This window comes from Grus americana, chromosome 31 (assembly GCF_028858705.1).
Source record: "Grus americana isolate bGruAme1 chromosome 31, bGruAme1.mat, whole genome shotgun sequence".
Lineage (NCBI taxonomy): Eukaryota > Metazoa > Chordata > Aves > Gruiformes > Gruidae > Grus > Grus americana.
In genome coordinates, this window is record NC_072882.1 from 75,396 (window position 1) to 89,123 (window position 13,728).

At 52.0% G+C, this 13,728-nt stretch overlaps 2 protein-coding genes across 21 annotated transcripts in view; one reads left to right on the plus strand and one right to left on the minus strand.

The window, feature by feature from the left end:
- Positions 1-1,077: 1,077 nt before the first annotated feature.
- On the minus strand, positions 1,078-4,890 carry INHBC (inhibin subunit beta C). The gene is made up of 2 exons (XM_054807205.1): positions 4,039-4,890; positions 1,078-2,447 (listed from the first exon to the last, which is right to left on the minus strand). The coding sequence occupies exons 1-2, from the start codon at positions 4,382-4,384 to the stop codon at positions 1,705-1,707; spliced, it is 1,089 nt and encodes a 362-aa protein (XP_054663180.1). The 5' UTR covers positions 4,385-4,890; the 3' UTR covers positions 1,078-1,704.
- Positions 4,891-5,328: 438 nt separating this feature from the next.
- Positions 5,329-13,728, plus strand: part of R3HDM2 (R3H domain containing 2) — a 59,508-nt gene continuing 51,108 nt past the window's right edge. For 12 of the 20 annotated variants that reach the window (XM_054806829.1, XM_054806826.1, XM_054806831.1 and 9 more), the window contains exon 1: positions 13,008-13,248. In XM_054806829.1, the coding sequence (XP_054662804.1) occupies positions 13,049-13,248 (200 nt within the window). In that variant the 5' untranslated portion in view covers positions 13,008-13,048. Of the gene's footprint in view, positions 5,483-6,389; positions 6,489-8,930; positions 9,205-13,007; positions 13,249-13,728 lie in introns of those variants that run through there. The other 8 variants (XM_054806832.1, XM_054806850.1, XM_054806846.1 and 5 more) reach the window with 8 other exon arrangements.

Sequence of the window (13,728 nt, forward strand, 5' to 3'; positions counted from 1 at the left end):
CCAGAGCTGCTCTTGGCTCTGACCACCGCGGCCTGATCCTAGAGTGAGACAGCAGATGCAAAGCCATCCTTGAAGCCAGATGGGGAGAGGGTCTGACACCACCCTCCTCCCTCTGCTGACCCTCTTCCCACCTGGTTCGGCTCTGTCTCCAGCCTCTGCGGTGGGGTTGTCGGTGCTTGCAGGGTGGACCATGGGACTGCAGTCACCCAGCTTCACCCCAGCCAGCTGCATGCACCTTGGGGGATCACTCCAGGAGCTCCCCTTGTGAACCTCCCTCTCCCACCCCCAGCACCCTCTCCCTGCTTTCTCAGCCCTCACACATGGGGGACACGTGGGAAGCAATGAAGAAACCCTAACACGAGATTACGTAATGGGGCTGATGTGTCAGAGCCGCCCTTTGCCCCCAGCTCTCACGGCACTGGCATGTCCCACTTTGCCGCCAGCCAGGCTGGCAAGGGGCAGTGAAGGGGGCAGCTGCTCTCGGCCACAGGACAGAGACATGCCAGAAGGTTGCTCCCCTGTGAGGGGGGCAAGGGTGGGTGTCCTGGGCACCATGGCTTTGGTGGTCTTGCCTGGCAGTCTCTGTTCACTTTAAAACAGAGAAGAGTTGGTCAGTTTTGTCCTGACTTGGGACAAGAATGACCAAATACAGATGGGTTTGGTGGAATGGAAAATTTGGCCCAACCAAGGAACGGTGCCTTCTCCGGTGGGAATCACAGGCCCCCCCGTGTCTGGGGGTTCCCATACCATGCCCTGGATCTGGTTGAGACAAGTCAGGGGTTCTGCATCCCCCTGGGAAAGGCAGTCAAGGGGCACAGAGCATGAGAGCTGTGGGGGCCAGCATCACTGCAAGTCTTTGGGCACAGTGTGTCCTGGTGGTGGATGCCCAACTCTGCTGCCTGGCTTTTATAACCAAGTCATTGGTTAGAAGAGGACTGCACATGGCAGAGAGGGTCAGTTCTGTGCCATCTCAGGGCTGTCTGTGCTAGGGCACATCCACCACCTTGCACCTTGGGGAGAGGTGGAAGATGTGCTTGCTCATGACAGGGCACACAAATGTGTACAGGTACATGTGCACACAGTACAGCTAAGAGTCTTTTATTGAATACCAGGTAGCTGGGATGCTTGGAGAGGGAGACACTTTCCTCCCACTGGGATCCATTTCCCCTTCCTCACCCACCTCAGCCTCACGTCCAGCTGAGGAGTAGGGCCCTGTGGATGGCCCTCTCCCCTCTGGCCTAGCCATCCCCCAGCATCTTTTCAGCTTCTATCTCCTCCAGGACCCATTACCTGAAGAGCACATGTTCGTGCTACAGCACTGAGGGCTGCAACATGGCCTTGGTCTGGGACCATCAGCAGGGCAAGCCGGGGCTGCCCTGAGTGGCTCAGGGAGTCGTGCTCTGCAGAGTCCCGCAGGTAGAAGGTTCTGGTGTCCATCAGGAGCCAGTCTGAGAGGCCGTGGCTCATAGGCAGAGAGGAATCCATGGGCAGATCTGAAGGGGCAAAAGAGCCATGTGGGAGGTAAGGGAGGAGAGGACTTGCAGATTCAGCATCACCCTTGATGCTTCAACCTCAGGAGGAGAAAACACCTTGGCAGAGTTTCCATCTCCCAGCAGCTTGCCAGGTCTCGCACTGCCAGAGAGGGGCCAAGAGGAGGGGAGCCCTGCGCGGCACAGGTCCTGCCCTCCTGCCTCAGGCAGCCGGTCAGGTACAACCGCAGGCGTCGACAATCATGTCGGGGATGTCGGTCTTGACGATGTTGCTGTCTCGATCATAGTAGAGCAGAGAGAGGGGGCGACGCTGCGTGGGCACACAGCAGGAGTCCACGGCTGCGTCCGCATTGTTGGCTTTGATGAGGTTGAGGACAGCCGTGTGGAAGGAGGCAGCGAGGCCAGGGATGCCAGCCATGTGCAGGGGGCAGAGCCCCACGCAGTAGTTCATGTGATACCCCTCTGGCTGGATGATCCAGTCCTCCCAGCCGATCTCCTTGAAGTCCACGAAGAATTCCTTGCGGCAGCACATCTGAGAGTCCCCACTGCAATCAATGCTGCGCCGCTGGACCCGGTGGGGCGTCCTGGCCCGGGCCTGGGCTGCCACAAATGGCCAGTGGGAATCACCGTGGCCAGCTAGGAGGGGAGACCCCCAGCCCTCCGCCACCTCCAGCTCCACAGTGAGCCTCTGGCTGCCTTGGCTGAACAGGCTCTGGACAGCTTGGCCCACATCCAGCGTGGCCCAGCCGGCCCTCTGCACCTCCAGCTGTGTCTCGCTGGCCATTGTCATATTTGGTCCCGTCGGGTCTGGCTGCAAGAGTCTGACAGTGACAGGGTGCGGCCCGGAGCCGGGGACTGCCCAGAACAGGTAGAGGGTGGCTTGTAGGATCTCGGTGCTCCCAGCCAGCTCCCAGGTGAAGCGGAAATGCAAGCGAACGCTGCTGGAGGTGGAGGACCCTGTGCACAGAACAGAACTCAGAGTCAGAAGGTGAAGGGAGAAGCGGGGCGGGCTCCCCCAGCCGCCGAGCCAGAGCAAATGGGAGGTATATCAAAACTGGGGAGCAGGGCACAGCACATACGGGTGTCGAGGGGCCCCCACTTCCCTGCACTGCTGCTGCTCCTCCTTCTTATGCCGCTTTAAAGCAGCAGCATCTCAGCCTGGTGCTGAATGCAACAACCCGGCTTGGTTCCACCTCCTCTGGCCTGATATCCCCCTTGTCAGTGAAGCTGCTGGAGGATTTTGGAGTAGGTTATCCGGCTGTATAAACCAGCCTTGGATTTAAGGCAGATGCGCTGATTTGCACCTCCAGGATTACTTCTGCTTTCCACGGCTGGAACCATCACCTGACATTGCCCCAGCATGTCCCACCCTTGCTGCTGCTCAGGCTGCAGAGCTGCATCTCATCCTCAGGAAGGAAGTGCTGACAGGGACCGTGAGAGCAGCGCTGGGCTCCTTGGCACAGCTCTGCCCATGAGGACACGACCCCCTCTCTGCCATGGTCTGGCACAGCGCAGCAGGACAAGAGACTGGGCTCAGCCCCGCGGCTCACACTGGCTCCTCCGTTTCCAGCAGACGCTCCACTGAGCCAGGAGACAACTCCCCATTGTCCTCATGTATGGGAACACAATGTACTGCAGAGGAGCATTGTTTCCAGAGGTCTTTGAGGACATGGCAAGCCCTCACTATTCCATGCAAGCCATACAAAGGCCTGCAAGGGGGTGTGTGCCCCCCCACACCTCACCAAGCAGCAGTTTGGGCTGGGCAAAGTGGCAGTGCAGAAGGATGCTCTGCAGGATGGAGCAGTGATTCTGCTTCTTTCCAAAGAAGGCTGCTTTTGCCTGGGAGAAGTGGGGGTACAGGACCCTGTTTTTCCAGTGATATTTGTCAGGACCCTTAGGCATGTGTTGGGGAGCTCTCTCCTCCCAGGAATGCAGCTGATTCTGGAGTGAAATGTGGCAGCCCACCACTTGGGGTAGGAAGTGGAAACACAGCTGAGTGCAGGGAGCAGATGGGCTTTGGAGACCTAAGTCCACACACTGCGAGCTAATGGGGAATCTAGGCTTAAAATCATGTTTGGCAAAACATGGGCATCTGACCCCTCCACCTCTAGCACAAATGGGGAGGGTTCAACAGAAAGGGACAATAAATTCGCATGATACAGCAGTCCATCTCTGCTCCTGCACCCACCCCCTTGCCCCACCATATTCCACATGTAGATGAGAGGGGCCCCAGAGCCCCAGTAGTGCTTCCCCTGCCCATGGTGAGGGGTGGCTCATTGGGGTAAGCCTGGGATGTGGATGCAAAGGTTCTGGATACGGAGCTTCTCATTGCCAGTCCTTCTAGCAGCAGCATGCCCACCGGCCCAGTGCATAGCCTGGCATTGCTTGCAGGAGCGTGATGCCCATGTGTGGAGCTTTTGAAATGTCTGTGCAGAGGAGGAAACCTCTCACCACCTTCCCCCAGGCAAGACCTTCCTTCCCTCTGTGCCCCCCACCTCAGGGCCCATCCCACCATGCCCATGGGATGCAGGGTCTGCATCATACAGACCTGACTCGGCAAAGCTCAAGATCTCATATTCCTGCACACCCATCCCAGGACGCACGTGTGGGATGCTGCCATCATGGGGCATCCCTGGGGAGACGGCTGTGTCCATGCGCTGCGCACGCATCCTGCGGAGAGCAGTCAGGAGGGTCCCCCTGGACATGGGCTGAGTGATGTTGGGCCTGTCTGGCAAGTGGAGCTTGGAGAGGATGCTCTGCTTTGCCAGCGCGATGAGGACGTCCCGCTGCGTGGTGGGGGCCAGGGCTGCCAGCCCACAGGCTGGGCACCACACTCCCTTGGGAGCTGCCATCCTCAGAAGGCTCAGGAGTAGGAAAGCTACCGTGGTTGTCATCTCCAGTGTCAGGAGATGACAGCTGGAGGGTCTCGGCAAAGAGCGTTCCTCCAACTGTCGATAAGCCGAAGTAAAAGTGGGACAGCAGCACTGGGGCCGGGAGTGCAGAGCACGGCAGCGCTGGACTCCACGGGAGCAGAGAGTGAGGAAGGGCTCGTTGTCCTGACGTGGCCACAAATATTGGCTGATCCCGGGTGAGATAAACGCCCCTCTGATCCCACAGGAGCCTCTCCCAGGCACGGGGCAGCGGCGGCACAGCTCGCCCCGGGTTAAGGTGGACCCGGGCGGATGGTGCTCTCGCTCGGGGGGGCTCAGCCCGGGGCTGCCCGCTCGGCAGAGGCTGCCCGGGGGCTGGGGCTTGGCCCCAGGCAACCTGCTCCGGCGAAGGGAGTCCACCCCAGTCCCACCTTGCTGCCCACCTCAGGGTGGGTGCCCAGGTAGATGGCAGGGGTCCACGCATACGGCGTGGAGCCCGGGGCGCAGTGTGAAATCCCCACGGTGCGGTGCGCGGCCCCGGAGCCAGGGAATCCCCCCCGGCCCCCCCGGCTGAGCCTCATCCCGCGTGCTGCGCTGGGGGGCGGGGCCGCCGCGGCGCCAGTCCCCATCCCCGTGACCCCGCCCCCAGCCCCTCCCCGTGAAGGCGGTGCCGCAGGCTGGCTCCGCCCCGAATTGCCGTAGCGTCTTTCGCTCCCCGCTGCGGCCTCCGCCGCGCTAGGGGGCGCTGCCGCGTCCCGCCCGCCTTCCACGGCGCTGCGTCTGGCAGGTTGCTACGACAACGGGCGCACGTTGGGCGCGGTATGGTGACGCAACGCGCACGGAGCAGTGACGCAGCGCGCACGCACGCCGGGGGAGGGGCCCGCCGCTTCTTTACCCCCCTTTTTTTTTTTTTTTTTTTTTTTTAAATTTCTGTTTCTTTCCTCTTTTCTCCCCGCTCCGGCCTCCCCCCTCCCCCTCCCATCCTGTCCCCCCGTCCGCCCGCCGTCTCCGCCGCCCCGCCTGGGCGGCCCGCGCTGGCCCAGGTTCGGCCCGGCCCGGCCCGGGGTGGTGGTGGCGGCGGCGGCGGCGGCGGCCCCGCGGCACAGGGCCCGGCCCGGCCCGGTAAGTGCGCGCCGCCGGGGGCGGGGTCCGGGCGCGGTGGGGGGCCGGGGTCGGAGCCGGGGCGGGCCTGGGGCTCGGGGTCGGCAGGGCGGTCGGCGGTGCCCCCGGGCCGGGCAGGGACGCGCCGCCCGCGCGGAGCCCTTCTGCGGTGTCCTCCCCGCGTCCCTGTTCCGGCCGGGCCGCGGTCCTGGCTCTGGCGTGTCCCTAGGGCTCCTGCCGCCGCGGGCCAGCGGGTCGGGAGGGCGCGCCCGGAGGCGCTGCCTGACTCTGGGCCACCCCTCTTGGGGGAGCGCTCGGTGCTGGGGTCCGGCTGTGTCTCCGCCATCTCCGGGCACTGCTGGCCGTTGGGGCTCGTGAGGCTCGCCGTGGTTTCGGTGCGTGGAGGAGTTCGCAGCGGGCCGCTTGCCTCGGCAGGTTGGCAGAGCACATGGTAGCTGGGTGCTCCTTGCACTGTGTATCTCTGGCTGGCCCGGATACAAAGGGCATCCCTGTGCGATCTGAAAGTGCCTGAGCTTGCTGCGGCTGCCTCTTCCCCAGCGTTCTGTGTGCAGTGCAGTACTTGCAAGAGGTTAAGGAGGAAGGGGAGCAACAGGTGGGAGAGCAGGCCTCACGTTGTTGATGGCCAGGTATCCGTTCTAGTGCACAATAGGGTTTTCTGGTATCCTCACAGACAACGCCTTTGCTTTGAAACGCTCTCCTGGAAGCATTTCTGACTTCTGGGGCCCTGCAATGTGTAACAGGAGGAGTGAAAATGCTGAAGAGTCAGTTGTCTTCTGACATGGTTAGAGTGTGTTCAGGAGGGATTTCAGAGGGTCTGTGTAGGCTACTAATAGGATACACGGAAGGGTTGTTTTGTTACTTGTTAACTTGGTGTTCTCTGCCCTGTGACACGTTTAAATCCTCACAGTGCTTTTTTGGGTACCTGTAGATGTTTGGGCTGTCCACCCAAGTGTCAAAGTTGCCTCTGACATCTGCCAGTGCAGTATTCTGGCAGCAAGTTTCACAGGTAAGTTGATATTACTCAAAGTCTTCCTCTGATCTGCTTGAAATGGTCTGATAGAGGTTGTCCTTCTGAGCTTCTGATACAGTGTGTAAATAGATGTAGCTGGTGGATTGTTACCTCTCTTCTGTCACTCACTGTGTGAATATTTTTAACCCCTTCCCTTAGTTCCTTTAAAATTTGATCTAGACTATCTCTTTCATTGATGGCAATCTTTTCTGGTTTCCAGTCATTGTTCTTTCTGGCCTCTTTGTTTTGAGATGGGCAAGAAAGCCAAGCCCAGGCCTAGGCTGCTGCACTGGCCTCTGGTTTTATAAAGGGCTTGATGATGCTCTGTCTTTCAGAAACTGCTTATAGGGGGATGTTTGTCTTTCAAAAGCTTCTGAAATGGTGGGCAAGGCTCTAACCAGTTCATAACTGGCTCTTTGAGGGCAACTTGCAGACCCTGATGGTTTTGTGCTGTCTCTTATTATCTTCGTTAGGCCACAGAGGATCCGAACTTGTTGGTAAAGTCCTTATTTGCCTCTCTTTAGGGTCTGCACTTGCTTCTGCTACAGCTGTGTCCTTTTGACTTACTCCAACTTATTTGTCCTGCACAGGGTTAGGTGTAAAATTCGTCTTATTTCACTCTGTCCCAGGATATGCCCTTTTCTGCCATATCTTCACCTGTTTCCCACTCAGCCTCAGGCTAACTGTTCACTGTAGTGTGCTATGTATTGGTGAGCCTGGCTGCCCTGTACTACAGTTAGCATATCTATCAAAAACAATGAAGGTGCAGTGGTGAGGATGTAGGAGCTGGCCGTACAGACCCATTCTAAATGTTGCCTTGAATTTTAATTTGAGCATAAGGTTGTTCTTTTCTGCCCTTCAGTAGTCCTACACATAGTAGCCCCCTGCACTGTGAAGTGTTCCTTGTGAGGCAACTCCCTGCTCCTAATAAAATAATAATAATTAAAAAAAAAAGTGGGAAGGAATGTCACCAGAATCCTTGCTGTTCATTCCTGAACACTTTGCCTTGTGACCTCTTGGGGAGTTTAAAATTCCCCCACATTGGTTTCCAGTTAAAATGTGACATAGGTGATCATCCCACCCTCCTCATGATTTTTGTCTGAGAACTGTGATGGTTTCACATAGTGTAATTGTGCCCAAAAAACAGGTGTTAGAATTTTCAGAGGGGCAAATCGATTCCTATTACTGGGAGCTGATTTACCAGCTTGCAGCTACTACCAAGCACCCTACTCAACATATCTGTCTAATCTGAATGACCTGTTGCTTGTAGGTATCTTAACATAGAGACTGATCGGTTCAGAAATGCATTGGCTTTTCTCCTGAGCACTTAAAGCTGAGTTCAACTGCTTTAGCTCTGCTTGTTCTTTGTTTACTTTTGTGATGCTTCAGTGTTGACAAAAGATGTCTGGAAAACCAAGGTGTATTTGTAACCATATATGCTGATAATGCAGCTAGGTGTGCCTTGGGAGTGGGAAAGGAATGAGCTTCACTGCAAGGAACAATAAGCAAGCTTCTGGCAGAAGCACCAAGCTTCCCACTTTCCAGGACAGGCTTTATTTTTCATAGAGCTCAAGGATGCCACTGTACAAAGAAACCATGAGTTTATTATAGCTTCTGCTGCTTTTGCAGCTTCTGTTCATGCAAAGTGATCCATTAGAATCTGAACCACTCTGCTGAAGAGGATTCAGATGCAATGTGAGCTGGAAATTCAGAGTTGCCGTTAATCCTGCACGTGTTGCCGAGTAGGTACAGATTACTGGCTGTCTTCATTTTTGGAGCAAAGCCAAAACTTAATGACCGTAAGGAATCCAAAGGGTTGGGGAAGAGAAGTGCTGGAAAGAAGACTTGATAAAGGGAGATAATCTGCTTGGGGAGCTGGAAATATTGCCAAGCTTTGGTGCCTGTTTATGACCAAACAAAGGAAAGGCTGTTACAAGAGTTACATCCTAACAGTAGGGAAGGGGACGGGGGGACGGGGACGGGGGGACGGGGGGGGAAAGAAGCTCTTTGGTATGGTGGTGTGGCTGCTGCTTCAAGACCCACGGAACAGCAGAGCTGTCCTTACCTGCCAGCTGTGCTAAGAAGGCTGACTGGTGTTGCAGAGAACGGATACTGTAGAGAAGAGTGTGCTGTAGGCCACAGATATCCCAAATCATTGGTGTGAATGAGAGTTGTTTTCCTCCATCTGCATGGGGAGCAGTGGGAGTATGTTGTGGGACCTGGTTTGCTTGTTAGAAAGCAGATGAATGCATGCCTGTTTACAAATCAAAACAGTGTCCTTGTGAACTCTAAATCTTTGTCTCAGTGCTCCAGTGTGTGTGCGCATTTACAGATATAAAGTGGGGGTTTTTTGTTGTTTTGTTTGGGTTTTTTTTAATGGAGTAAACTAGATGACAAGGAAGGATGTTAGACTGATTTTCTTCTTCTCTGTCCACCAAGATGGCAAAGTGTGGTGTTTGATGGCAGCTTCACTGGATAGTAAACCATTATTCCAGACTCCAGGGATTGCACAAGTGAGGATGGATCTCAACAGGTTGTTTGCAATGATGGCGCTTTGCTGGAGTCAGCCACCTGGCTTTTGAGGAGCTGGATTAAGACTCCCAAATCAATTCCTGCCACTTATGAAGGAGAAGCATCACTTGGATATGGTCCTTTCTCTCACCTTGCCCCCCTGCTCATAAGTGGGGAGTGACTGGGATCTGGTGCCCTAGAGGTGAGTAGGAGATGGAGCCAATTGACCCCTTAGTTACCAGGCACTGCAGTTTTTGCTGAGTGGATTCTAAGTGACAGTTTGAGCTACCTGCATAGCATGAACAAGATGAAACTTGGAGTGATTTAACGATATCGGACAATGGTTCGTAGCATTGTCTTCCTCTTTGGCTGAGTCTTAGTAGCTTTGCTTAGGCCTTTCTAGGATCAAACCCGAGAAGTTACATTCTGTGGTGTAGCTGTATTTCTCTCCACTCAGAGAGTAATGATAGTCAAGCGCTGCTTTGAGCTGCAGCCATCTGACCTGTGAGGGTCAAGTCTCTAGGCTGGTAGTCCATTCAGCAGTGTGGAATTAAAGGAACTAGTTAGTTCTCTCAGATTTCTTCTTGGGTATCTTCGTTGTTTGTTGATGTTTTGGGACAGGATCTGCAGTCTCCCAGAGTACTAGACGTTGGGCTGGAAGAAGCAGATGCTTCTAAATCTAGCTGTCCATCTTGCCAGAACATAATGCATCTTAGAGCACACTGTGTGGCCTCTTGCATCCTGCAAGTTGCAACATTAGAAGGTACCTTCCTCAGCAGCCTGCTGTGTGGTGTACAGAACTATGGCTATGCTGACCATTGCAGTTAATCCCTTACTAGGGCAAATACAGTATTTCTTTCTCTATCTAAATGGTTGCTCCAGGCTCCCTACAGACTCAGGGCTAGGAGAATATTTTAGAATTGGTTATGCTGGGCTTAAGTTTTTGAGTTTTCTTTGTGGCTGAGAGCAGTGCCAGGGTGTTTTGACTGCAATACTCCACATCGCATCTAACTAGAAACGTGATGTAGCTGGTTTAAACAGCATGGTGCTGCACATGGTTTTTTGGCTTGTATAACAAGCATGAGCTAAACCCAGTAAACAAGGTTTAGAGTGATGTACTATGTATGTCCAAAGCTGCACTGACTTGACTAATATCAGGTGTTATGTTATCCCTTGAGTTAAACTGTTGTGACTTTGCATGTCTCGTTCTAGTTAAGTAAAAGCTAAGGCCTGGGAGCAAGCTAGCGCCTTCTCAAGTGAGATGGATGTTTAAGGAAGCAAGTCCCAGAGGACTTGCCAGACTATATGCAGCCACTGTCTCTGTAGCTGGGAAACTGTTGCATAAGGACCTGGGATTCTGCTATTGCCTGTTGTTGGGAGGAGAGGTGGCAGCATTGCTCGGTTTCACAGAAATTGAAGAAATGTTTGTTATTCTTGCCTGTCCCTGTTGTAGTTGTCACAGGTTGGTTGCAGCAGGCTTTAAAAGGGGTTGGAGAGAAGAGAGGGGTTTTGTCGACTGAATTAAAGGGGAAGGAAGCTGTAATATCGATGGCAAGGAACTGGCTGTTGGAGAAGCAGACCCTCCTGTTCAGTGCTGGCCTGCAGATCAGCGCAGTGGAGAATGTCCATGTCAAATAGCTTCTTCCAGCTGTTCTCCAGTACCTCCTGTTCTGCCTGTGATATCCTATCCTCTCATCAGAGCACAGGTGCATCAAGTTCCCCTTATAGTAGCGATGCCATTTGTCTTGCTAAATTTAATACAGTGTCAGTGCTGCTATTCTAAAATGCCATTTTTAGGAGGAAAATGTATAAATCACCCATTTAAGAAAATAATAATACTTTAAAAAAAAAGCCTGTCTGTAGGACTGGTCCCAGGCTTAGCTTCAGTTCAGTGCTTAAATTCTTTTCAGTGCCTAAATTCTTTTAGAATCACAGAATGTTTTGGGCTGGAAGGAACCTTTTTAAAGATCATCTCGTCCACCCCCCTGCCACGGGCAGGGATGTCTTTTAGTAGACATGATTGCCCAAATCCCCATCCAACCTGACTTTGAACGCTTCCAGGGACGGGGCATCCGCAGCTTCTCTGGGCAGCCTGTGCCAGTGTCTCACCACCCTCATCATAAAAAAATTTCTTATATCCAATCTAAATCTACTCGCTCACAGTTTAAAACCCTTGTCCTGTCATTACAGGCCATGGTACAAAGTCTTTCTCCATCTTTCTTATAAGCCACTTCTAATTATTGAAAGGCCACGGTAAGGTTCCTTCTTCAGGCTGAACAACCTCAACTCTCTCAGCCTGTCCTCAGATCTTGTGTTCGCCTCCACCACTCTACCTTTCAATTATTTGTAAATGCGATGTGTGAACCAAAGCTTTTTCTGATTACAGTGGAGTTTGGATTTCCCCCACTGTCTTCCAGAGTTCCGACGGATCTATTTTAACTTTTATTTGTTGTCTTCCTTCATATGGTAGATGCCGATGGATGAATAAAAGAATTCATGTATTGGAGAAATGTTAACTATGAGTCATTTTGTCATTGCATAATTCCTATCTAGAATCAGGTGGAGGGACAGAGAGTGCTTTCATGCCAAAATGGGCAGAGTTGTGTGAGAAGTGTGAAGAATGCATGCAGGTAGTCCCAGCACTGATGTTTGTGAGTGTATATATGCACGTATGCAGTGTACTTCATCTCATGATATTGTTTAATAGTAAACTTAAACTAGGTCAGTACTCATTTTAAGAACTTTTTTTTTTTTTTTTTTTTGAGGAAGAGGTGGCTGCCAAAGAGGCTATACATCAGAATATGTATCAAAACTTTCAGAACAGGTTTTGGAGCTGCCTTTCCCCCCACTTCAATCACTCAAGCACAGCAGATTTTGGTGGTGTTCAGCAAGCTACTATTTTCCCAGTAATTTGAAGCAGGAGTGCCAGTGTAACGGTGCAGTGAGAGGCAGGAAATGCAGCTTGGCACCTGAGTGCTGAAGACTTTTCAAAGGGCTATTATTTCGCTAAAGATAAACTCTTCATAAAATGTTCTTGCCAATATTCTGTGCCTCTGGTACTTCCTCTGCACGCCTGTGCCGAATTGCGTTTCTTGTCTTAAAAGTCTTCACAAACATACTTTTGTGGCCTGGTCCAAAGGTCCCAGCAGAGATTGAAACCCACATCAAAATGGCTTGATGCCTGTTGAAATTATGATGAACCACTCGCCATGACTGCAGGGTCAGAAAACTTGTTCTTCAGCCCCTAAAATGAATAAAAGGCAGAAGACATTTGTGTGTCTCTGCTTGTTAAGATAACCCTGGCAGGGAAGTGTAAAGTTGGGAGGAAATAAGCTCTGTGTGCCAAGTGTATTTAACTTTTACCTTGGTCTGAATCTGTTTTTAATTACGTATTTTGGAAGTGCCTGCAGCTGTAGATGATGGTGTATCTTAAAGACTTGGAGAGGTCAGAGGAGTAAGTGGCAATGCTGATTAATGCTGCTGGGTCTGTAGCAAGGGAAGGTGGCACTTCAGCTGATGCTACGTTTGCATCTCAGTAACTGAGGCTAGAGCATCAGCCTTAAAGAGGTGCAATAGTTAGTTTTGGTTTTGGATGCTGTTTCCAGCTTATGTCGATCCTAGTTTCTAATAATAACCCATTGTCCTTTTCCCAGTGTCTGTCATCTAAGAGTCTCAGTTCCTTAGAAACAGCAGTTGCCCTGGGAATCGATGAGGTGTGAGTAACACTTCTGTACTGTTAAGGAACTTGTAGCATGGCGTGGAAGTGACTCGGCTTGAAAAGAGCCCAAAGTCCTAACCTTCAATCACCACCTCTGCCTGCATGAACTGCTTCCTCTTTCTGGTGCCAGATGTGACAGAAAGGCTGACTTTGTCTCTCTAGTGGCTCTTTTTTACATGACCATTGCTGTTTTTTAAAGTGTAAATTTCTGGAAGTTAATACTTGCAAATCGCTCTGTTTAGAGTGATTAGATTATTTTGTTGCTGTATGTTTGTGGTTTATTGCAGAGGTGCTGAAAGCCTTGAATATCTGGGTGCTTCATGTTTGGATGCTGTTTGTTTTGATGGACTTCGTGGATGGATGCAACATCTCAGCACCTGCAGCTGGTGGTGACGTGGTCTCCTCACTCCTGCTAGAGAACATTGCTCTGGGGAGAAGGCATGGTGGTGGAAATAAGTTTAAAGCTGATATAATTTGCGGGGTACCTTACTCTGTGCAATGGAATACAAAAAGAGAATTGTTGACCAGGTAGACTCTGTTTCCAGCAAGCAGACGTCTGTTTCCAGCAAGCAGAATGTCAATGCATTCGTCTTTAATTCTAGCTGATCCTTCCCAGCACTTCAGATAAAGTGAAAAAGGGTGTTTGCAATGTCTTTTTTCCTTTTTATTTTTTTTAATGCCTAAAGGCTTGTTCTCTGGCTTAACTGTGGGATGATTTGGCTGTGATTTAGAGGTAATTAGTGCCACCTATTAACTTCCTCTAGCAAGAAGTTTTCCTTTGTGTCTCTGCCCATTAAGATACCTGACGTGGTCTCTGAAGACCAAGCATGGTGACTCTGTGGAAAACCAGCAAAGAGACTTACTGTCACCTCTATATTTAGCAGTCCCCAGACATTCAAAATACCTTTGACTTGCTTAACGTGCGAAAGTGCTGGCAAAAGAGACGCTGCTACTCACCCAGTGTTACAGAACAATGATAGTTACAACATACAAACACTGTTGCTTTCC